Below are 25,122 nucleotides of genomic sequence, written 5' to 3' on the forward strand. Positions count from 1 at the left end.
TAGTTTAACTTTTATTCCAGGAAAACAATTGGAATCACTGGTTAAAGAAGCATTTCAGGATCATCAAGACAAGACTGCAGTAGTAGTTAAGACACAGCACGGGTTTGTTAAAGGTAAGCCTTGTCTGACCAATTTGATTGGATACTATGATGTGGTCACAAAAGAACTGAATTGCAAAAATAATTTTGATATCATATACAGGTAGTTCTCAACTTTACGAGTTAATTCGTTCCTGGCGCATGCGTGTAAAGCGAAAACTCGTAAAGCGGGAATTTATTTCCCATAGACATAATGTTAAAAATAGGGATTACGTTATCAACAATGAAATTAGTTAGCTAATTAGTTTGTTTAAACAATGCTTGATTTATCGAAAGAAATGAAAACGTCGCCTGTAAAATCAAGCAAATTATAATAATAGACAAATTATTTATGACTTACAAATGTTAAAGAATGTTTATTCTTCATCGTCCTCGACTAAATGCACACTCTTTGATCACTCATTATTGGCTCGGCACTCATTGGTTTGTTCAGAAATGTTTCAAGAGGCGTTTGTTTACAAGATAATCTGATCTTTTAATTATAATGCTTATGTATACTCGATTGCATGCATAAGCATTTTTTAATGGTGCACACAAATTGCGACTAACACGATTCGCCCGGAGTAACAGGTTTATGAAGCTTAAAAAAGGAATGAAGAGAAGATTCTGAAAATTTATTTATGTTTTCAGTGAAGGGCAACAAGATTGTTCCCCTTCACTGAAATTAAAGATTTCAGTGAAGGGGAACACATTTCATCATAATAAGTTAAAAAAAAAACCACTCTATTCCAGCTATCAGTATTTTTGCAAAGGCAAGAAGATAGAGTTTACTACCCGTTTATAATTGTTTGCAGTAACAGAAAAGCCCAATAAACCTGAAAGTGCAAATTGTTTTTATTGTTTTATGGTCATGGCCTCCAGAAATGTGCTTTAGAAAAATATCACTAAGGCGTTTAAAATTGATTCTTATAACAGAACATATGATAACGATGAAAGTGTAGTGCATTTTAATGATTTGAATTGGTAACTAATACAATTTAAAACCACGCTCATGACCTTTTATATGGCCTTAAGGTCACGAGCGTGACCTTAAAAATGACATTTTAGAGAGATAAATAGCCTAGTTATACAGCGAAAATTTCAACTTCCAAGATTTTGAAACGAATTACTAAAAAACAATGTATTATTGGGTTCACTTTACAATATTTTAACGATACGATGGTGTCTCTGGAACTGATTAAAATCGTAAAGTGGAGTGCACTGTATTGTATAGCTACGCACATGGTTTGGAATGCGGTATTTATGAATGTTTAACATTCATTTTTTTGCAATTAATATTCATATTTTCGATTTTGTTGATACTTGATACTTGGGGTAAAAACCTCATAAAACCAGGAACTCATAAAGCGAGAACTGTCTGTACTTGGATTTCAGGAAAGCTTTTGATACTTTTTTTTTTTTTTTATGAGAACCCCAAACACGAGAGGTATTAGAACCTATAGTACTTAGTACCGTGCTTGGGTTTGAGGTTAAGAAGACGAAAGAAGATATTTGTTGACATTGGACTTGAACTCCTGTAGATTGTAATTTTCAGGAAATACGTATGAAGGAAGGTTGTTCCAGAAAACGGCAGTTGAATGAATAAATGAGGAAGATGAAAAGTTGGTTCTGTGGGTTTGAAGTTGGACAGTAAATGGATGTTGGCTGGTGGCGGCACGTGTTCGGACTGTTTTGAAAGAGAGAGCAGGAATTATAGAAGCCAATTCAGAACAACAGTGGCCATGGAAGTATCTGTAGAAGAGGCATGCAGCAGAAACAGTGCGTCTGTGAGAAAGCGAGTGGAGAGACTCTGTTAGAGATGAATCATTAATTAACCTAACTGCCCTCTTTTGAATGGAATCAAGAAGCCGGAGAGAGGTTTTGGGGGCACCACCCCAGATATGGGAACAATATTCCATGGCAGGGCGAATTTGCGATTTATACAGAGTGAGAAGCTGTTTGGAAGAAAAGTAACGCCGAGAGCGAAAGAGAAAACCAAGTTTTTTAGATGCAGAGGAAGCAATATTTGTAATGTGCTTGTGCCAAGAGAGATTAGAAGTCAGGGTAATCCCCAAAAGAGATATATCATTTTGCCTAGAAATCGGAGTGTCACTAAAGATAAGCATAGGAGTAGAAGAATCCTTTTTCCGAGATATAAGACAAGACTGAGTTTTAGAAGGGTTGAAATCAACTAAGTTGTCTTTGCCCCACTGGAGAATTACCTGAAGATCGGCATTTAAGGAATTGGTAGCAGATTTTCGAGAAGTTGAAATTGATTGAGCAGGACAAGGTTTCTCAAAATGGAAAGTTGAATGCAATGTGCTATCATCGGCAAAACTATGGATAGGATTTCCAGTCAATGGAAGAAGGTCATTGATATACAAGAGGAAAAGAGTGGGGGAAAGAACTGAACCTTGGGGGACACCGGCATTAGTGGAGAAGTTAGAAGACAGAGAGCCATCTACCATCACCCTCAGTGAGCGATCAGAGAGAAAACTGGATAACCAATTACTAAAAACAGTTGGCAAACCATAAGATGGAAGCTTGTTTAGATGACCTTTATGCCAAACACGATCAAAAGCCTTTGAGATGTCAAGAGCAATTACTTGTGTTTCACCGAACCTTTCCATTGAATTAGTCCATAAATGGGTAACATAAGCCAGAATATCTCAAGTGGATCGACACTGACGGAATCCATACTGGTGATCGTTGATCAGACGGAAGGTTTCTAGGTAGTTTAAGAGTTTACTCTTAAAAGTTTAAGAGTAAACTCTTAAGTTTAAGTTAGAACTTAAACTTAAGAGTTTAAGTTCTACTCTTAGCCTGTTTAAACTCTAGTTTGGACTGGTTAATAACTGCTTTGCAACTGTTGCGAGCTTTGGTGTAGGCAGAAAATGAAACTGAAGAATTAGAAACAAGCCAATTACGATATGCAACATTCTTCTCTTGGACAGCCTTAGCACATTTATTGGAAAACCAAGGTTTAGATAAAGGACGAGATTTTAAAGTGGAGTGTGGGATAAAGGATTCCATTCCTGCAAGAATAATTTCACTGACACGATCTGAGCAAACGTTGACATCAGAAGTTTTGAAACAGTAATCAGACCAAGGAAAAGAAGAAAAGAAGTCTCGCAGGTCATCCCATTTTGCATTCTTGTAATGCCAAACAACACGTGGTTGGGAATAGCCATCAGATAAAGGTTCCATTGGAGAAGAGACAATCAACAAGTTGTGATCTGAAGTGCCTAAAGGACCTCTCACTTCGACCGTGTACTTAGAAGGGTTGTTTGTGAGAAAAAGATCAAGCGTATTGGCTGTATGATTAGGATTGTCCAGTATTCTTGTAGGTAAATGAACAATCTGTGCTAGGTCATTAGTAATTGCAAAAGCCTCAGCATCTCGACTTGCTGGGTCGGTGTGACTAGAAAACGGAAGCCAACTGGAGTTGTGAACATTAAAATCACCAAGGAAAATTACTTCACTGTTAGGAAAGTTGGACTGGAGAAAGTCAAGTTTCAAAGAGAGGAAGTCAAAGAGCTCCAAGTGATTAGTGGAGTTGGGAGAACGGTAGAGACAACAGATGAATTTGACACAATGAGGTAGAGAGATTTTAAGCCAGAGAAGATCAAAGAGAGGAGATTCCAAATTGCCAAGTCTCTGACAGGGAATATCAGAACGGACATATGCACAAGTACCACCTTTGAGGCGAAAGGAATCATACAGCGAATAATTTGGGCATCTGAGATGAGCAGTAGATGAATCAACCGATATCTGAGATTCTGTGAGAAAAAGTACATGGGGTTTGGCAGACTGCAAGTGGAAATGGACATCGTTGAGATTAGAATTGAGACCACGTATATTTGTGAAATGAATTAGGAAGTCCTTGGGAGGTTTAGATCTTTTCGCAGATAAGCTTGCTCTATTAGTTTGACAATTCATGGTGTATTCAATAGTAAGAAAAAGTAGGTGGGACATGCTGTATGAAGTAATGAAATTTTTGGATATGGCGCACATGTGGTAAGAATATACCCAGATCCTTGACATAACGTGGCCTCGACAATGCTCCCCGCATACACACTACTCGCTCCCTCCAGTCACTATCTGGCAGAGTAGAGGCAGCAAGATTATACACTAGCTGATCCGGAAGCTTCCTAGAGAGTTACCAATAGGTTCAGTCCGGTGTACTAACTAGTGGCCGGCCTGCGAACACCGTTTTAGAGCTGTACCCTCGAAATGTAAGGAATATTGGATCTCGCCACGACGTTCATCTTAACCTCAAAAGTCATCAATCATACTGCATGATGGAAGAGATAGGGAAAGGTTGACCGGAACTTAGCTCTAGAGACTATACATGGGTTCCACCATTTCAAGCCTCCAATAAGCAAAGTGGTGGTATTTCACCGGTTGATGAGAGTCGTCTACCACCTAGTACTGCCTGGTAACATAGAGGGGGCGGCATTCCTCCATGTGGTGTGGGCGCCACACCTCGACCCCTGCTTACGTTGGTTCACACCTGGGTGGTCACCCACCATGTACTTGTGCATGGAGGTTATACCCAGGATTACTAACAGTCCCACCATCGTGAAGGTGCAAGCAGAGGATTTGGCTGTCACAGACCGTCCGGACTTTGCCGAAATTGGGTCCACTTGACTTGAGTGTCACCCGAATATCAGTTCCATCAGCGTTTTAGACTCCCAGATAGCAAGTACAGCTTGTCTGGCATATCTGAGAGAATGTCTGTGACAACCTCAAGGACCAAATGATACTGTTGCACAGGAAAGACTGCTGTAAAAATTGGAGAGATATGGCATTAAGGATAAGTTACTACAATGGATAAAGGGAAGGTTGAGTGGGAGACGACAGAGAGAGTGGTAATCAGTGGACACTGCTCTTCGTGGACTAATGTTATTAGTGGAGTCCTGCAGGGTCCAGTGTTGTGTCCATTGTTTTCTGTATTTATAAATGATATTGATGATGGTATATCAGGCTTAATGTCCAATTTTGCAGACGATATGAAGGTTGGCAGGGTTGTTAAGGACACTAATCACAGTACATCACTGCAGCAAGATCTAGAAAAGTTGAGCAGATGGGCTGAGAGGTGACAAATGAAATTTAACATTGACAAATCTAAATTACTACATATGGGAAGCAGTAACCCCAGAGCAACATATCAACTCTGTGGTACTACACTGACAGTGGTAGAGAACGAAAAGGACCTGGGGATAATTGTGCAGGCAGATATGAAGTTTTCTGAGCAGTGCAGACGGTCTACAAGAGTAGCTCATGGTGTCTTGTCAATGGTATACTGGAATATTTCTAGCAGGGATTATTATTATTATTATTATTATTATTATTAGCCGTATGGTACAAGGAAGCCTGAGGCTTATACTGCACCAGCCAAAAAAAAAAAAAAAAATCCCCTAGTAACCCCCCCCCCCCCCCCCCCCCCCCGTGTGTGTGTGAGAGAGAGAGAGAGAGAGAGAGAGAGAGAGAGAGAGAGAGAGAGAGAGGTAGAAGTAGAAAGGCATCACCAAGAAAGAGAAGAATGATGATATCCAGCTCAGGACCCTGGGTTTGCCAAGCCCATACTCACCAGATGTGAACCCCCGGGGTTGATAAGGAGGTGATTATCCCCTTGTATAAGGCATTGGTCAAGCCACACCTTGAATACTGTATACAGGTCTGGAGGCTTCATTTTAAGAAGGATGTAGAGCTGTTGGAACGAGTACAGAGAAGGGCAACAAGATTAGTGAATGGAACGAAGGGTTGCTCTTACGAAGAAAGGCTTAGTTTTGCAAATTACAGTGTCTGGGGACTAGGCACCTGCGAGGTGATCTGATTGAGGTGTATAAAGCCTTGAATGGTCTGAGCATGCTCAGTGCTGATGGGATTCTTCCTCTTGCTCAGAATAATCACCTGAGAGGGCATAAATTGAAATTGAGGAAAGACAGTTGTAGGATACATTGTGCGGAAGTTTGCCTTTAGCCAGTGGGTAGTTGGTTGGTGGAACAGACTTCCATCCTTTGTTGCGGAAGCTGAAAGCCTAAATAAATTTAAGGCTGAGCTGGACAGGTATTTGGAACGAAAGGAGGGGTGAAATCGAAAGGAGGGGTGAAATTGGACCGTTTTTTTTTTTTTTTTTTTTGGCTGATGCTGCGTAAGCTTGCTTTCTTGCATCATATGCCTCTACTAATACTGATCGTAATATCAGCTGATTATTTAATAATCTCTTTAGTCATATAATTGTAATGAAAATTAATACCAGTTTTTTCTAAGATCAGTTTTTTCTTTAACCTTTTGCACCAGTCTGTTTCTGCCATGTGCTTACCCTACCACTCTAAATTAATTTCTGCATGTCATACAGTGTTATGTATTGTTGCCACAAAATAAATTTAAAACATTTTTATTTTCTGGAAAATATGCTGCATCCAAATAAAGATTTCTTCTAAAAAGCCACATATATCTTCAATATACATAAGCAACTTATTGTCGAGCTTAATTCAATACATAAGTTCTGGGGCACGTGTCTGTGTCATGTCAAGTCCCACTTGACAAAGGAGCATAAACGGTTAACCATTAATATAATATTGTATACAATGAAACTTATCATGTATAATGTGAGGTTTTTTGTATTTTTTTTATTATGGAATTGTATATAGAATTATCAGTTGACATATGTCAATACACTACTATCATTGTGGTTTATGGAACATAATAATAAGGATGTACCATTTTATAATGAAATAAATATATAAATTTAAAAAAAAAAAAAGTTTAAAAAGTAACTTAAACCCAAATTACGTTGACACCCTGGAATGTTGTTGTGGCATCCTGGTTGAAAACCACTGGTATAGCCTGGATTACCTGATTGGTCTGGTAGGTAATCCTGCCTCCAGTGTTGCAAGTTTTTAATATGAAATGGAAATAGTGCAGCATGATTTCAGCAAGCAAATTGCCTTAAAAACTAATGACATATACTGAACTAGTATTGAACGCCTTGCAAAGTGAAGGATCATATTTGAAACATTGTTACTATATTTCAAATACATAGTAACGATGACATACAGTCTAGTAAATGTGTAAAACAGGAATAAATTGGTGGTTGGAAGTTATATGGGAACATGTATAATCAACTCAAAAACATTCACAAAGTGCCAAATTTTTGAGCTTCTACTGTATTTGATTGACAAAGCAACCATTCACATATGAATGAGGAATGGTTGCACTGCATTTTGAGAGTCCTCACCATCCATAGGGATGGTGAGGACTTTCAAACATGCAATATTGCCGGGTGTACCTGATCTGTGGTGATGGATCCAGTCTCTCTTTACCATCTTTTTTTGTTCCTGTCAGCAATACAGTCATGTTTTTCAGTTGGTGCCAGACATGAGTTCCCTACTAATGTAGTGCATTTTTCACATGGTGCTGTGTTCCTGTATTGTTCTGCTAATTGGCACTGTGGATATACTTTGTAATCCATCAATCACTTTGCTTCATCACATTACATTTTGGGTGCACAACTGCACCAAAAATGTATTGTGATATTCATCATCATCATCAGCCATTTTCAATCCACTGCAGGATGAAGGCCTCTCCAGCAACTTTTCCAGTTCTTTCTGTTTTTGAGCACTGGCCATCCATTTACTACCCAAAAACTCATGAATGTCATCTATCCGTCTCCGCCTTTGTCTTCCAGGTTTTCTTCTAGCTCCTCTTGGGTACCATTCTGTTATTTTCTTAGTCCATCTGTCATCATGTCTTCAAGCTATGTGTCCTGCCCAAGACCATTTTAGTTCTTTAGTTTTGATAAGAATGTCCTTTACTTGAGTTTGCTGCCTAATCCATGTGTTTCTCTTCTTATCTAACAGTCTGATTCCCAATGTAATTCGTTCCATTCTTTGCTGTATAGTTCTTAGCTTCTCTTCCATTCTTTTGGTGAGTGCCCAAGTTTCACTTCCATAAGTCATGGTGGGGAGTATACATTGGTTCATTATTTTACGTTTCAAACTGGGATATTGCTCTTCAGTATGTGACTATATTTCCTGAATGCTATCCATCCAAAATTTATTCTTCTCTTGACTTCCAGCCATTTATCATTATTACAGCTAATAACTTGTCCCAGATAAGTATATGACTCCACCTTTTCAATTACTGCTCCTTCAATCATTATTTCCCTTTCTGTGGCATACTTGTTTGTCATTACTTTTGTTTTAGCCATATTCATCTTTATTCCAAAATCCTTACTAACTGTGCATAACTGATTAAGATTTTCCTCTAATTCTTTGGGATCGTGGCTTATGACCACAATGTCATCTGCAAATTGTAAATGGTTAGGTACTCTCCGTTCATGTTGACTCCTTTCTGCGACCAGTCTCATACTGAGCATTATCTGAGCATTTTTAAATTCATTTAAAATCTTGAATGCTGGTGTTCTACAAACACTTGACAAGTGTGCAGCCATCTGTTTGCTATGGTATCTAAATATTCATATAACATACCTAAATATACACATATCTTTAGAAGTATTTCAGATCCTCTTGTTGTTTTTATGGCACAGTGGCAGCTAAAGGCCATTATGCACTAAATTCAGATCCCCTCAATTTCCAATTGCCAGTAAGCTGGTTTGGAGACTGGCCAGGTCACACAACTTCAAGCTTTATTGCACATCTTACACTCCATGTAACCTCTAAATTTATAGAAATTTTTGTACAGCCTGTTTATAGCTTAGACCTCCATTAGTCATAATAAAATATGAATTTCATACATCTTATCCAAGACTTGTAATATAAATACAAGGGGGTCATCAAGTTTCTACTCCTTGGGTAGAAATAATAGGATGATAACAATGAAAATATTTTTATTTTTCAATATAGTCTTCTACAATGCCAATACTGTTTTTCCAGTGATGTTCCCAGGCAAATTCCTGCCAAACAAAAAACCTTGTAGTTGGCTATCAAATCAGGCATTCACAGCAGGGTCATCCATTCTATTCCACTCCATGCTTTGTTGTTTTCACTCAGGGTCAAAGTGATGGAGCTATGTTTCATTCATTGTTGTCACAAGCCTTCTGAGTTGGTTCAGTACATGGAGAGAGACTTTCCAAGGTCTATATGCTTATAGTCAGGTGTCAGCATTTGCCCAAGGTATTATGGTCAGTATGGCCTATACTGTACCATACGTTAACCCACTGATATGAGCAAAATATTGAATGGTGACACAAGGATCTTACAGGACATGTTGTGGACATTGTTAGCAATTTTTGGATCTCCTCTGGCATATTTGTCTTCACACGATTGCTTACCACACTTAAACTCATGGAACTACCTTTTAATTATATCATACAATGGAGCAGTCACCTAGTGTGTGTCCACCAAGTCTTTGTGATTATAGGTTGGAGTTCAGTTCTTTTTCATAAAATAATTGATAATAATCTGTGAAAAAGAACTCTGTTTCCCCTATTTCTTAATTCTCCTAGTTATTTACTCATCTACAGTGGAAAAGGGTATTATTTTGAGCGACATCTAATTTAGTGTATGTACATCAGAAACATGAAGGTACGTAATATTATTACGTAATATTTTAAAAGAACGTGAAACTAATTATTTCAAAATTAGGGTTGGAGAAACATGATCACTCCTATATTTCAGAAATTATCTAAAATACTGCTTGTAGAAATATTTATATCAGGCACTTTGTTTTAGTTCTGAAGAGCTTTTTGATAGCCGGAATCCTGGTGACTGTTCACTTCCAGAATGTGCTTTGAAGAAACACTATTTTCCTGTTGACTCAGAGAATGAAAATAAGCAGCTGCATTGTCTTCTTGAAGAAAGAAAGCATCTCCTTAAAGATAAAAGGACAGCCGTTTTGTAAGTATATGCATGAAATATTCATATATATTTAAGTGCTTGTAAAAACATTCTGATTTTTAATATTAATCTGGTGGTGGTTGTGCAGGACTTGACAGGGTTCCTCTTCAAAATAACTGTTGCACATTAATTTTTGGTTCAGTGATAAAAATTGACTCCAGGGGCTCACATTTGGTGAGTATTGGCTTGCCTCATACTCACCTGGGGTACTGAGCCTGAGGTGGATATCATCATTCTTTTCTTCCTTGATGATTCCCCTCTATTTCTGACTCTTGTTATCTCTCTCTCTCTCTCTCTCTCTCTCTCTCTCTCTCTCTCTCTCTCTCTCAGGGTAACTCAAATTTTTTTTTTTTTGGCTGGTGCAGCAAAAGCCTCAGGCTTCCTTGCACCATATGGCTAATGATAATAATAATGGCTAAAACTTTCTTTGGAAGTTAAAAATTGTTTCTGTGGACAAGATCACTGTGCTTACAGAGTGTGTTGTCTCTAGCAACTGATAGTTTTCTTTGTTTTCCCCTGTAGTTATAAAGTAGCCTTGTTAAAAGCCCAGAAAAAGTAAGGATAACACATTTTCTTTTTTAATTTTGCTTACTATATTAAATCCCTATGCTTGGTCACAGCAGCATTGCTTTTGCCTCTCTCTTTGGCAAGGCAGGTAACTTGTGGGGGGGGGAGCTAATCCTCCAAAATAAACCAAAATGGATAAAGAAACATATTTCAGGCTCAAAACCCCATAGATTGGTATATTACTGAACAAGACAACACTCAGCTTAAGTGCATGAAAAAAAGGGACAATATCCCACCCTTCTCGCTATACATTCCTGAACTAATCAGTCAGTGAGCAAACTGTATTTGAGATACCAAGAATATGTAAGGAACAATTGACACTTCTATGGCAAGCTCAAATGCATAATAAACTCATTTAAATGAAACCTGACCCATAGTTAATGAGGCTCCAGCTTCCATGTAAACAAAATGGAGGAAGTAATCTAAGCCAGAGCACAAACTGGTCACAAATAACTTACTTTTTACTCCTCACAGGAAATAATTCTCCACGGTGTATGCACTGCAATTCTCCAATCACAGTGAAGCATATTCTTGTTGAATGTACCATATACATTCATGCCCAGCAATTCTCATTCAGTTTTCTACCAAATCTTGAAGAAAATTTGATACTTTGCTATATAATAGGTAATGATGCAAATCTGTTGGAGTTTTTCTGCTTTCTAAAACAGATAAAATTATATGATCATTTCTAACTTCTCATAATAGTCACCACATATAGCCTCCATATTGTTGATAGGTGCAAATGGCCCAATTAGCCCTTGCATCAAGTATAATAACAACAACAACAACCACCTAGAAAATGCTGCTAGATCATCTTAAATGGTTAAAACATTGCAGTCTAGATACTCAGAATTATTGTTAAAGCTTACGACACTTGGGAGAATACCATTAAAATTCCTGCCTCATACAATCCTCAAAATTGAAAGTTGTTATCCCCAAGTAGGATTCTATTGAATGCAACAGAAAGGTAGGTCATGTGAGACCTGCAAGGTCAAAGGTTACATGGGATATCATATACAGTTGACCCTTGAACAACACGGGGATTAGGAGCACCGATCCCCCGTGCCTTCGAAAATCTGCATATAACTTTCGACTCCCCAAAAATTTAACTACTAATAGCGTACAGTTGACCGGAAGCCTTACTGATAACATAAATAGTTGATTAACACATATTTTGTATGTTATATGTATTATATACTGTATTCTTACAATAAAGTTAGCTAGAGAAAAGTAAATGTTATTAAGAAAATCATAAGGAAGAGAAAACACATTTACAGTACTGTACTGTATTTATTGATACCATAAGTTTACGTTATCTGTTTACAAGATGAATCGTCTGTCTGTCAATACCTACATCAATATTGTCTTATATGATACAAAACACTGTCGATGTTAATAGTATTACTAACACTAGACATCAAAAATGAAAAGATAATGTGAAAAAGAAATTCATATTTATTTACATGTATAACGATTCATGCATTGATAACGAAGAAGCAGCAATATGATTGCTTTATGGTAGCCTAGCCTATACACTATGACACAAAAATGTCTCATACATTCTTGCCATACAGTTATTAGATTTTCGCACGAAGACACTCACACACGTACACAACAGATAAGTTTATTAACTGTACGGCATGATGATTATTTACTATTCATTAAGTGGAAGTGGATCATCATAAAGGTCTTCATCGTCTTCATGTCGAGTAGGCTGTGGATGAAGAGGAGGGGTTAGTCTTGCAAGAAGTCAAAAGCAGTCTTGAATAATTAGAACCCTTCTGCCAATCGTCTAATGTCAATTTGTTTTCTGGCACTGCTTCTTCTACGTCTTCTTCCTCATCGTCTGGCACTGGTTCAGAAGCACTCATCTCCATCAAGTCATCTTCTGTTAATTCCTCTGGCGTGGTGTCTATTAGCTCTTGAATTTCTCCAAGATCCATATCTTGAAACCCTTCACCCCCCCCCCCCCCACCTTTTTTTGCTATATCCACAATCTCTTTCGTGATTTCCTTGATTGGCGCTGTCGTAAATCCTGTGAAGTCATACACAACATCTGGACACAGTTTTCTCCAGCAGGAATTTATTGTTTCGGGCTTGATGGCTTTCACGGCTTTTTCTATAACAATGATAGCATCTTCAATGGTGTAATCCTTCCAGATTTTCATGATGTTCTCTCTATCGGGGGTTCTCTTCCATAGCGTTGACAATACTTTCCATGGAGTACCATGTGTAATGAGCCTTAAAGGTCCCTTTGACCCTTGATCTAGAGACTGAATTAGAGATTTGTGTTTTGGGGCAAGTAGACCACTTTGACACCTTCAGTGTTAAACACATGGGGTTCTGGGTGGCCAGGGGCAGTGTCCAATATCAAAAGAATTTTAAAAGGTAGTCTCTTACTAGCAAGGTACTTCCTGACTTCTGGGACAAAGCATCGATGGAACCAATCCAGAAAAAGGGTTCTCGTTGTCCAGGCCTTCTTGTTGTTCAACCAAAAGACTGGCAGCTGGTGTTTATCTTTTCCCTTCAAGGCTCGGGGGTTAGTAGCTTTATAGATAACGCCAGTGCTGATCATAAACCTGACTGCATTTGCACAAAACAGTAGAGTTGGCCTATCCCTTCGTGCCTTAAATCCTGGTGCTCGCTTCTCTTCCTTACTAATAAATGTCCTTTGTGGCATTTTTTTCCAGAATAGGTCACTTTTGTCTGCATTAAAAACCTGTTCAGGCAGATATCCTTTCTCCTCGATGATTTTCTGAATGGCGTCTGAGAACTTTAACCATCCTTTGCTGGCATTAAATTCTCCAGTTTTAGATCCTTCACCTTCCTTTTGCTTTAAGTTGTCATAAATTGACTTCGCTTTTTCTCGTATCATATTAGACAGATATAGGTATGTCTGTCTTATAACAATCCTGCACCCACATAAAAGCTGCATTTTCAATACGAGATAAAAAGGTATTTCGCAAAGAGTGCAAGGTTTTCGCGCCTGCTGGCATAGCTGCAGAGACGGCTTCACAAATTTATTATTATTATTAGCCATGTGGTGCAAGGAAGCTTGAGCCTTATGCTGCACCAGTCAAAAAAAAAATTTCACTATTACCCTGAGAGAGAAGTAGAAAGGAATCACCAAGAAAGAGAAGAATGATGATTTTTCCTTTTCTTTTTTCACAATGGTCCTTATGCTGGATTCGTTTATCTTGAAATGGCGGGCAACTGCAGCTGCAGACCTCAATCTACGGTACATATTAAGCAATTCGACATTTTTTTGTAATGTCATGACTTTTCTCTGCTTCTTGGGAGAACTTCCAGTGGCACTTCATAAGAGTCATGTGGTGTTATTCAAGGTTTACGGTATTGCACTAAACACAATGAAAAATACGTGAGAACCGCATATTTTCTGAGAGATCAGTTTTTACTGCAATATGCAATTTACTGGAGAGACGAACTACTCACACAGAGATGATTAGCGTCATACGGCGTTTTAAGTGGATACACGATAAATACTTGAGCTCACCGCAATAGCAACAGCTATGAAATTATTACAGTAGTACAAAAAATTATAATATTAGGGTCCCCCGTAAAATGATTACATCTACCCATATATTCATTTGTCTGTAAATTGCATGTGTTCTCTGGTCAAGTTGCCTGTTTGCTGGATGAAAAAAACCCAGTTTATGGTGGGGGAAAAACCTTGCTATCTATGCCTGAGACTGACTAACTCAGCCACGGAGTGAAAAAAGCAGGTTCTTTGCATCATCGACAAGATTTGAACCTGCGCCTTTTCCACCGGATGTGGGGAGGGCGGTGTGGATACCACTGTGCTACCTGCGCAGGCATTACAGTGGTCCTTGAGGTTGTCACAAACATTCTCTCAGATAAGCCAGACAAGCTGCACTTGCTACCTGGTAGTCTAAAACGCTGAAGGAACTGATATTCGGGTGACACTCAAGTCAAGTGGACCCAATTTCTGCAAAGTCGGACGGTCTGAGACATCCAAATCCTCTGCTTGCACCTTCACGATGGTGGGACTGTTAGTAATCCTGGGTATAACCTCCATACACAAGCACATGGTGGGTGATCACATAGGTGTGAACCAACATAAGCAGGGGTCGAGGTGTGGGCACCCACACCACAAGTAGGAATGTCGCCCCTCTATGTTACCAGGCAGTACTACGTGGTTGACGACTCATCAACCGGTGCAATACTACCACTTTGCTTATTGGATGCTTGAAGTGGTGGAACCCATGTTTAGTCTCTAGAGCTAAGTTCCAGTCAACCCTTCCCTATCTCTTCCATCATGCAGTATGATTGATGACTTTTGAAGTTATGATGAACATCGTGGCGAGTCTAATATTCCTTACATTTCGAGGGTTCAGCTCTAAAAGTGTTCACAGGCCGGCCGCTACTTAGTACACTGGAATCTATTGGTAACTCTCTAGGAGGCTTCCGGATCAGCTAGTTTATAATCTTGCTACCTCTACTCTGCCAGATAGTGACTGGAGGGAGTCAGAGTAGTGTGTATGTGGGGAGCATTGTCGAGGCCACATTATTTCAAGGATCTGGGTATATTCTTACCATGTGTATGCCATATCCAAAAATTTCATTACTTCATACCGCATGTCCCACCCACTTTTTCTTACTATTGAATACACCATGAATTGTCAAACTAATAGAGCAAGCTTATCTGCGAAAAGATCTAAACCTCCCAAGCACTTTCCTAATTTATTTCACAAATATACGTGGTCTCAATTCTGATCTTAACGATGTCCATTTCCACTTGCAGTCTGCCAAACCCCATGTACTTTTTCTGACAGAATCTCAGTTATCGGTTGATTCAACTACTGCTCATCTCAGATGCCCAAATTATTCGCTGTATGATTCCTTTTGCCCCAAAGGTGGTACTTGTAGATATGTCCATTCTGATATTCCCTGTCAGAGACTTGGCAATTTGGAATCTCCTCTCTTTGATCTTCTCTGGCTTAAAATCTCTCTCTACCTCATTCTGTAAAATTCATCTGTTGTCTCTACCGTTCTCCGAACTCCACTAATCACTTGGTGCTCTTTGACTTCCTCTCTTTGCAACTTGACTTTCTCCAGTCCAACTTTCCTACAGTGAGGTAATTTTCCTTGGTGATTTTAATGTTCACAACTCCAGTTGGCTTCCGTTTTCTTGTCACACTGACCCCGCTGGTTGAGATGCTGAGGCTTTTGCAATTAGTAATGACCTTGCACAGATTGTTCATTTACCTATAAGAATACCGGACAATCCTAATCATACAGCTAACACGCTTGATATTTTTCTCACAAACAACCCTTCTAAGTACACAGTCGAAGTGAGAGGTCCTTTAGGCACTTCAGATCACGACTTGGTGATTGTCTCTTCTCCAATGGAGCCTTTATCTCATGGCTATTCCCAACCTCGTGTTGTTTGGCATTACAAGAATGCAAAATGGGATGACCTGCGAGATTTCTTTTCTTTTCCTTGGTCGGATTACTGTTTCAAAACTTCTGATTTCAATGTTTGCTCAGATCGTGTCAGTGAAATTATTCTTGCAGGAATGGAATCCTTTATCCCACACTCCACTTTAAAATCTCGTCTTTTATCTAAACCTTGGTTTTCCAATAAATCTGCTAAGGCTGTTCAAGAAAAGAATGTTGCATATCGTAATTGGCTTGTTTCTAATTCTTCAGTTTCATTTTCTGCCTACACAACAATTGTAAAGCAGTGATTAATCAGTACAAACTACAGTTTGAACAGTAGTTTGGCAAAAATATCAATTATTGCCAAACCTATTGGCTGCAACTTTTGGCCATCTCTGTTCCCACCTCTGTCCAAACCAGATGGTTCTGTTGTCACTTTAGCCAAGGATAAAGCTGACCTGATAGCATCCCATTTTTCTTCCAACTCATGTATTAAGGATCTTGGTAAAACACCTTCCACCATTCCCAACAAGCTCCATTCAATGTCTCCTGTGGTCTTTCGTCAAAAGGATGTCAGAAGGATTTTGACGAATCTTGATTCTAAGAAAGCTCCAGGTCACGATGGTAGTTCTCCACTTGTTCTCAAAACCTGTGCTCCTGAACTCACTCCTATTTTTGCCGCCTTTTTTCACTTTCTTATTCCAAAGGTGTTTTTCCTTCTGCTTGGAAATTTGCTCATATCCAGCCAGTTCCTTAAAAGGGTGACAAATTCCTCCCATCCAATTATCGTCCCATTGCAATTACTTCTACTCTTTCTAAACTAATGGAAAAATCAATTAACAGCCAACTCTCAAACTACCTAGAAACTTTCCGTCTGATCAACGATCACCAGTATAGATTCCGTCAGTGTCGATCCACTGGTGATGTTCTCGCTTATGTTACTCATTTATGGACTAATTCAATGGAAATGTTCGGCGAAACAAAAGTAGTTGCTCTTGACATCTCAAAGGCTTTCGATCGTGTTTGTCATAAAGGTCTTCTAAACAAGATTCCATCTTATGGCTTGCCAACTATTTTTAGTAATTGGTTATCCAGTTTTGTCTCTGATCGTTCACTGAGGGTGATGGTAGATGGCTCTCTGTCTTCTAACTTCTCCACTAATGCCGGTGTCCCCCAAGGTTCAGTTCTTTCCTCCACTCTTTTCCTCTTGTATATCAATGACCTTCTTCCATTGACTGAAAATCCTATCCATAGTTTTGCTGATGAGAGGTTTCCTGCTCAATCAGCAGCAATTTCTCGAAAATCTGCTGCCAATTCCTTAAATGCCGATCTTCAGGTAATTCTCCAGTAGGGCAAAGACAACTTAGTTGATTTCAACCCTTCTAAAACTCAGTCTTGTCTTGTATCTCGCAAAAAGGATTCTTCTGCTCCTATGAACCTAAGAAAAACCAAGTTCAAACTACTCTAGTTAAAAAGGACATTGTTTTATTAGGAGACTCCTTTGTCAGAGAAACGGGGAATATTTTTTGTAATAAGGATAGGTGGAGTAGAACCAGGGTATGTCTGCTGGGAGCAACTATTAATGTCACCAACAGATTGTCAGATTTTAAGGGGGGGTAAAGAGAATATTATTATTCATGTGGGGACTAATGACATTAAACATACATGATCTGACGATTTGTTGAAAAAATACAGGATCATGCTGAGGAAATGCTGCGAGCTAGGCCATAATGTCTATGTGTCTGCAATTCTGCCCAGACACGATAGGAGGGATTATATGTTAAAAGCCGTGTGGATTAACTCAAGACTTGAAGGACTCTGCAAGGCTTTAGGGAGGAAATTTCTATCGGCATGGCCTGCACTTGTAGGTAGAAGGAATTTGTTTTGTAGAGACGGGATACACTTAAACAAAGGTGGTGCAAAAGTTTTTGCCAGTATTATTGAGGATAGCTTAAAGGTTCAGGGAAACTGCTAGTTAGGGGGGGGGGGATGTGGGTAATACTGACACGTGTTTATCTGATAATATTGGTCAAAGTAACTCTTGCACATACCTCAAGAGTTCTTATCTGTTACCCCAGCTGGACATATTATCTAGATGTTCTGGGGGCAGAAACGTTTCAAGTGAGCAGGTAGCTAATGCCAGGGAGGAGAGCCTAAAAAACTTCAAGGGTTGTGTTATGGTTGTTAAATATACAAGAACAGTAAGTCTTAATTATTTATATAGTAATGTTAGAAGTGTCATCAATAAAATGAGCGAATTCCAACTGCTGGTTAAAACAAGTAATGCGGACATAATAGGGCTTACGGAGATGTGGTGCCACCCGGAAATTGCCGATGATGAGTTTCAGTACGGCTTGTATAATGTATTTAGGAAGGATAAGGGAGATAGAAGGGGTGGTGGGGTAATGCTTCTTATCAGAAGCAGCCTGAGTGCGATGATAGCTTTCCCAGATTCAGACGTTTCACATGCTAGTATAGAATCTGTATGGTGTGAGATAGTTGGAAACAAAGGTATAATGCGAGTAGGAGTAATCTACAGACCAGGTGATTGTGAAGATTATGACGAAAGCCTCTAGATGCAAATGGAATGGGAAAGTAAGCGTCAATGTCTTATTATGGGTGATTTCAATTTGCCTCTAATTGATTGGAATAAATGGGAAGGAAACTTGACATGGGGAACAATATTTTTAAATCAACTATATGACTGTTATTTGTATCAACATGTCAGGGAAAGTACTAGAGAAAAGAATATCCTGGACCTCATCATCACCCATGAATCAGATGACATAATAGGGCTGACAGTAGAGGAACCAGTAGCAGGAAGTGATCACGGAGTTCTATGGTGGATGATTATGAGAGAGGTAGCAGCAGTAAAAGGCAAAGGAATGGGTTTTAATTTCAGAAAAGGAAATTACGATGCCTTAAGGTACTACATGGCCTCTATTAACTGTGTAGATATCGCACAGAGAATGAATAGATTTGAACTGTGGTATGCTTTTAAAACATTAATCACAGATGCCTTGAATATGTATTTACCATTAAAAAAAATACTCCACGAGGAAGGTTCCTAGTTGGATGAATAGTGAAGTTGCTACATTACTTGAGCAGAAAAAGGTGGCATGGAAAGGTTACAGAGCAATAAAAAGTGCTGAAGCCTATAACAGCTCAAGATGATCTGTAATAGAGCCACAGAAAAGGTTCGACAGGCAAAGGCAGTTTATGAGAAATCACTAGCAAACAGAGCAAAGAAGTGGGATAAGGAATTCTTCACATATATAAATGCAAGAAGAGCAGGACAAACCAGATTGGACCTTTACGTAAGAGAAAGGATTTACGTAAGGATAGTATTAAATAAACCAGCTGCCGTTGCAGATGAACTCAACAGTTATTTTGCATCGATATTTTCAAATGTAAAACCTTTTGTGGCAATGGGAAATTGTAGGAGTGAAGTTGAAAAATATGTAATTAATGATATTGAAATTTCACAAGATTATTTAATGAAAAAATGTTCGAGCCTACAGGTCAGTAAAGCTCCTGGAATTGATGGAATATACCCTATAATCTTAAGGGAAGCGGGAAGTGAGTGTATTGAACCATTGAAGCCAATTATGCGAGCATCACTAGACTCTGGGGAGATTCCCTTGAATTCAAAAAGTGCCAATGTATCTCCCATACATAAGGGTGGCTCTAAGAGTGAAATGGGAAATTATTGACCTGTCAGTCTGACTTCAGTGGTAGGGAAAATCATGGAGGCAATGATCAAGGGTGGAATTCACAATCATTTGGATCGAATTGAAATTCTCAAGGATACTCAGCATAGTTTTGTAAAGGGAAAATCATGTTTAATAAATCTGGTTTGCTATTTTGAAAGTGTCACTCACGAGCTGGATTTAGGGAATAATTTTAACATTGTTTATTTAGATTTCAGCAAAGCTTCTGACTCAGTCCCACATGAGCAGTTGCTTTATAAGCTGGAACAGGTTGGAATCACTGGGAAAATCCTTAGATGGATATCAGGATGGCTTCAGGGCAAGAGGCAGAGGATTGTGATAAATGGCTATTGCTCAGATTGGGTTGATGTAAGAAGTGGAGTTCCCCGAGGATCAGTATTAGGACCACTGTTGTTTTTAATTTTTATAAACGACATCGAAGAAGAGATAGAGGGCATGATGTCTAAATTTGCAGATGATGTTAAAATTGGTAGAGTAGTTAATGATCACTGTCAAGCTGAGCTTCTTCAGAGAGACCTAGATAGGCTTCAGGAATGGTCAGAAAAATGGCAGCTATGCTTTAATTCCACAAAGTGTAAGGTATTACACCTGGAAAACAGTAATCTGAAAATAATTTATTCACTTGGTGGAGTTCAACTAAACCCAGTACTGGAGGAAAGGGACTTGGGTGTTACGATACGGTCAGACATGAAATTCTCTGAGCATTGTAAACAGGTTGCAAGGAAGGCCCATGGTGTTCTATCGATGATCTATCGAACCTTTGCAAGTAGAGATAGGGACGTGATAATCCCATTATATAACGCTTTTGTTAGACCACACTTGGATTACTGTGTTCAAGTATGGAGACCGCACCTAAAGAAAGACATCGAGCTTCTTAAAAGGGTGCAAAGACGGGTAACTCGCCTGGTGTGATCGGCAAAAGGGCGTCCTTATGAAGAGAGACTTCGAATATGTGGGTTGCAGAGTTTGGAAACTAGACACCTTAGAGGAGATTTGATTGCAGTTTTTAAGGCTGTGAGAGGCATCAGTAAAATGAATGAGGACAAAATTTTCAAGATTATAAATAATGCTAGAACTAGGGGACATAAATTCAAGTTACGGGGGGGGGGAAATGTTTAGATTGGACTGCAGGAAGTTTTATTTTAACCAGCGAGTTCTAAATTACTGGAATAAGTTGCCTTGATGGGTGGTAGAGGCTGACAATTTGGGGAAATTCCAAGGTCATCTGTATAGTGCCTTCGGGTGAGGGAAGCGCATAGGATGATAGGTTTAATTTCCTTTTCTTTTATTAATTATTATTATTTATTTTTTTAATTTTATTATTTTTTTATCATTGTTTTATTCGCGGTTTTTTTCTTTCTTTTTTTTTTTATTTTATTTTGGCTGGTGAAGCATAAGCCATAGGTTTTCTTGCACCGTGCAGCCATTCCTAATACTAATACTATGCTTATCTTTAGCGACATTCCGATTTCTAGGCAAAATGATATATATCTCTTTGGGGATTACCCTAACTTCTAATCTCTCTTGCACAAGCATATTACAAATATTGCTTCCTCTGCATCCAAAAAACTTTGTTTTCTCTTTTGCTCTCGGTGTTACTTTTCTTCCAAACAGCTGCTGATTCTGTATAAATCGCAAATCCGCCCTGCAATGGAATATTGTTCCCACATCTGGGGTGGTGCCCCCAAAACCTCTCTCAGGCTTCTTGATTCCATTCAGAAGAGGGCAGTTTGGTTAATTAATGATTCATCTCTAACAGAGTCTCTCCACTCGCTGTCTCATAGACGTACTGTTTCTGCTGCATGCCTCTTCTACAGATACTTCCATGGGCACTGTTCTTCTGAATTGGCTTCTATAATTCCCGCTCTCTCTTTCAAAACAGTCCAAACCTGTGCCGCCAACATCCATTTACTGTCCAACTTCAAACTCACAGAACCAACTTTTCATCTTCTTCGTTTATTCATTCAACTGCCGTTTTCTGGAACAACCTTCCTTCATATGTATTTCCTGATATTTACAGTCTACAGAAGTTCAAGTCCAACATCAAGAAAATCTTCTTTCGTCTTCTCAACCTCCAACGTAAGCACGGTACTAAGTACTGTAGTTTCTAATATCTCTCGTGTTTGGGGTTTACATAAAAAAAAAAAAAAAGTAGTACACTATGTACTTCAGTTAATTTTATGCAGTTATGATTTAATACTGCATCTTTACTTTTGTTTTGTGTTCTCTTGACTGCGAATGGTGCCATGTACGGTCTGTAAGTGTTTATGTGCGTGCACGTTTTGATACATTTTAACTTTATAATAGACTAGCCGTAGGCTACCCATTTTTAAAACTGGATACAATTAATAGGTTGTTAATTCATTTCATACTATTTACTTTTTATGATTTTTTTATACTTTTTGCTTTTTTTTTCCTCTAGAGTTTATGCATACATCGCCTCGTGTGCAAACATCAAAAATTAAGCTACATATATACAAAGATATATATGTAGGCTACACAGTTCGTCTGTGAGTTTTTTCAAATTGTCGCAAATCTCCAAAAAATTTTACAATATATTTATTGAAAAAAATCCACTTATAAGGGTCAGCTGTACTTGGATTCAGGAAAGCTTTTGATACTGTTGCATATAATAGAATGCTGTACAAATTGGAGGAGAGTGGCATTAGGGCAAGTTACTACTATGAATAAAGGGATGGACACTGTTCTTCACAGACTAATGTTATCAGTGGAGTTCCCCAGGGTTTGGTGCTGGGGCCATTCTTGTTTTTTGTATTTATTAATGATATTGATGAAGGTATATCAAGCTTAATGTCTAAGTTTGCAGATGATATGAAACTTGGTAGGGTGGTTAATGACAGTAATGATGGTAAGCTACTGTAACAAGATCTAGGAAAATTAGGCAGATGGGTTGAGAAGTGAAATTGAGGTTTAAAATTGAGAAATGCAACACGTGTCACAAACCAAATTTTTTTTTTTAACCAAATTTAGTCGATTTATTAACCAACTGTTATATCAAATTATCTTCTATAAGTAGATTATAGACCTAGTCAGGATCCTTAGTTTATTCTAAATTGAGATAGCGAGATTTGGAAGCTAATCAATACTTACGAGTCCGTAGAAATACCGTTCGTGAATTCCCGCCATTTTTACACGATAGCATAAGCTTAGTGTCGTATAGTGCATAATATAATATTGTCAATTAATCAGTAAATCTGTTAATCTTGATAAACTTTATTGTCAATTAAATTGTACTTTTAACTCTATATATATATATATATATATATATATATATATATATATATATATATGTAACGACTTAATCTAACAAATAATTAATACATAACTATAGTGGTACACGTGATACGGAAGTTGTATAAAGGGAACTCGTAGAAAACACTAGATACCGAAAAAAATATATATATAACATTTAATATATATAACTGTTTTGGGATATAACTTAAGGATTTAATTTTTGTTTTGAATTTTATTGAATTAAATCGGAATCATGACTCTGACCAGAGCAGCAAAGCAAAAGGCTCAAGCTAATGGGAGTGCTGTGGTTCAGGGGAGAACTGAGGGGGGAAGTTGCCCTCCTCTGAATCACAGTCTATTAAAATGCACTGTTTGCTTGATGTTTGCGGAGCAGTCGGGTACGGGACATGATACTGCCAAGGGGGATGTCTTTGTGTGTGCACGATGTAAGGAGTGCAAGGAAATCAGGCGACAACTCAGCGTTGTTATGGGCCTTTATGAGAGCTTGAAGGACAGGGTGGATGCCCTCGAAGGAAATAAATTGAGGGGCCCATCAAGCTCTCAGCTGCCCACATCAACGCCAGAGCTTGCACTTGGTCATCAGGCAACACAGAAGCAGCCCCCTAGGCAGAATGCGCTGGTCCCACAGGAACTAGTAGTTGTTGGTGACTCTATTGTCAGGGAAACGGGGAACATCCTTTGTAAAAAGGATAGGTGGAATAGGACCAGGGTATGTCTGCCAGGGGCAAAGGTTGATGACGTTGTAGAGCGGATATCATCTTTTAAGGGCACAAAAGGTGATATAGTTGTACACGTTGGCACTAATGATATTAAGAGTAGGAGACCGGCGGAATTACTTAGCAAGTACAGGTCACTGTTGAAAAAAAGCTGTGAATTAGGGTTGAACTTGAAAGTGTCTGCAATTCTGCCCAGACACGATAGGAGGGAGTATATGATGAGAGCCTTGTCGATCAATTCGGCCCTGGAGGGATTGTGCAAGGCTCAAGGGGTAGAATTTTTTTCAGCCTGGACTGTACTTGTTAACAGGAGAGAATGCTTCTACAGGGATGGGATACACTTAAATAGAAAGGGTGCAAGAATATTTGCTGATGCTATCGAGGCAGTGTTAGGTGGGTCGGAAAACTGCTAGTTGGGGGGGATACAAGGACTAATAGATTAACAGTAGCCAGTGGCAGAGGTGGAAGTGATTCTTGCACTGCTTCTATTGAAATGAGCAGAAGTCTGAAAAACAGGATGCAGGATATTTCAGAGACTGCTGGTAGTCATTGCGGTACAAGTAAACACATGGGTTGTGTTAGGGTAGCTAAGAATAGAAACAGGTGCATGTATACCTGCGTGTACACCAATGCTAGGAGTTTGGTAAATAAATTTGATGAATTTGAGGTATTGCTCAAAACATCAAAGGCAGATATTGTTGGGATATCAGAGACGTGGTGTCACACAGATATAAGTAATGCGGAACTGGAATTTGGGGAATACAATGTGTATAGAAAGGATAGACAGGACAGGAAGGGAGGAGGGGTCATGCTATTAATTAAGAAACACATAAAGTCCAAGGAAGTGAAGCCAGTCGACATCGATGGACAGGGCAGCGTCGAGTCAGTTTGGTGTGACATAAGCATAGGGAAATCAAAATTGAGAGTAGGAGTGTGCTATAGGCCTAATGACTCTGATGAGTATAATAAGATATTGTACAGGGAAATAGAGTGGGCCAGTAAATCAGAGAGTCTTATAATGGGGGACTTTAATTTCCCAGATATTGACTGGAATTTGTGGGTTGGTCACTCGCACACTAGCAAGGCTTTTGTGGATTTATTGGATGATTGTTTTCTACATCAGCATGTTCGTGAGGCAACAAGAGGGAGCAATACTCTTGATCTGATTATCAGTAGTGATTCTTCATGCATTAAGAACCTGCAGATAAATGAACCATTAGGTGGCAGTGATCACAGTGTGTTGAAGTGGGATTTACTCAAGGAGGTAACTACCATCAGAGGTAAAGGGAAGGGTTTTTGTTTTCGTAAAGGCGACTATGATGGTCTGAGACAGTATTTAAATTCTATACAGTGGGACCAACTGATGATGTTACCAACAGCAAACTCAAAATGGGAAGCATTCAAGGAACTAATCTTGGAGGCTACCAGGCTTTACATACCAACTAAGAAATATTGTTCAAGGTTTAGG

At 38.9% G+C, this 25,122-nt stretch overlaps 1 protein-coding gene across 1 annotated transcript in view; it reads left to right on the forward strand.

The window, feature by feature from the left end:
- Tsen54 (tRNA splicing endonuclease subunit 54) overlaps positions 1-25,122 on the forward strand; it is a 209,463-nt gene that overhangs the window by 46,807 nt on the left and 137,534 nt on the right. The window contains exon 2 of the mRNA XM_090377050.1: positions 9,779-9,943. Coding sequence (XP_090233176.1) covers positions 9,779-9,943 — 165 coding nt within the window. The remainder of the gene's footprint in view (positions 1-9,778; positions 9,944-25,122) is intronic.

This window comes from Mastigoproctus giganteus, chromosome 7 (assembly GCF_048544385.1).
Source record: "Mastigoproctus giganteus isolate SK-2022 chromosome 7, ASM4854438v1, whole genome shotgun sequence".
Classification (NCBI taxonomy): Eukaryota; Metazoa; Arthropoda; class Arachnida; order Uropygi; family Thelyphonidae; genus Mastigoproctus; species Mastigoproctus giganteus.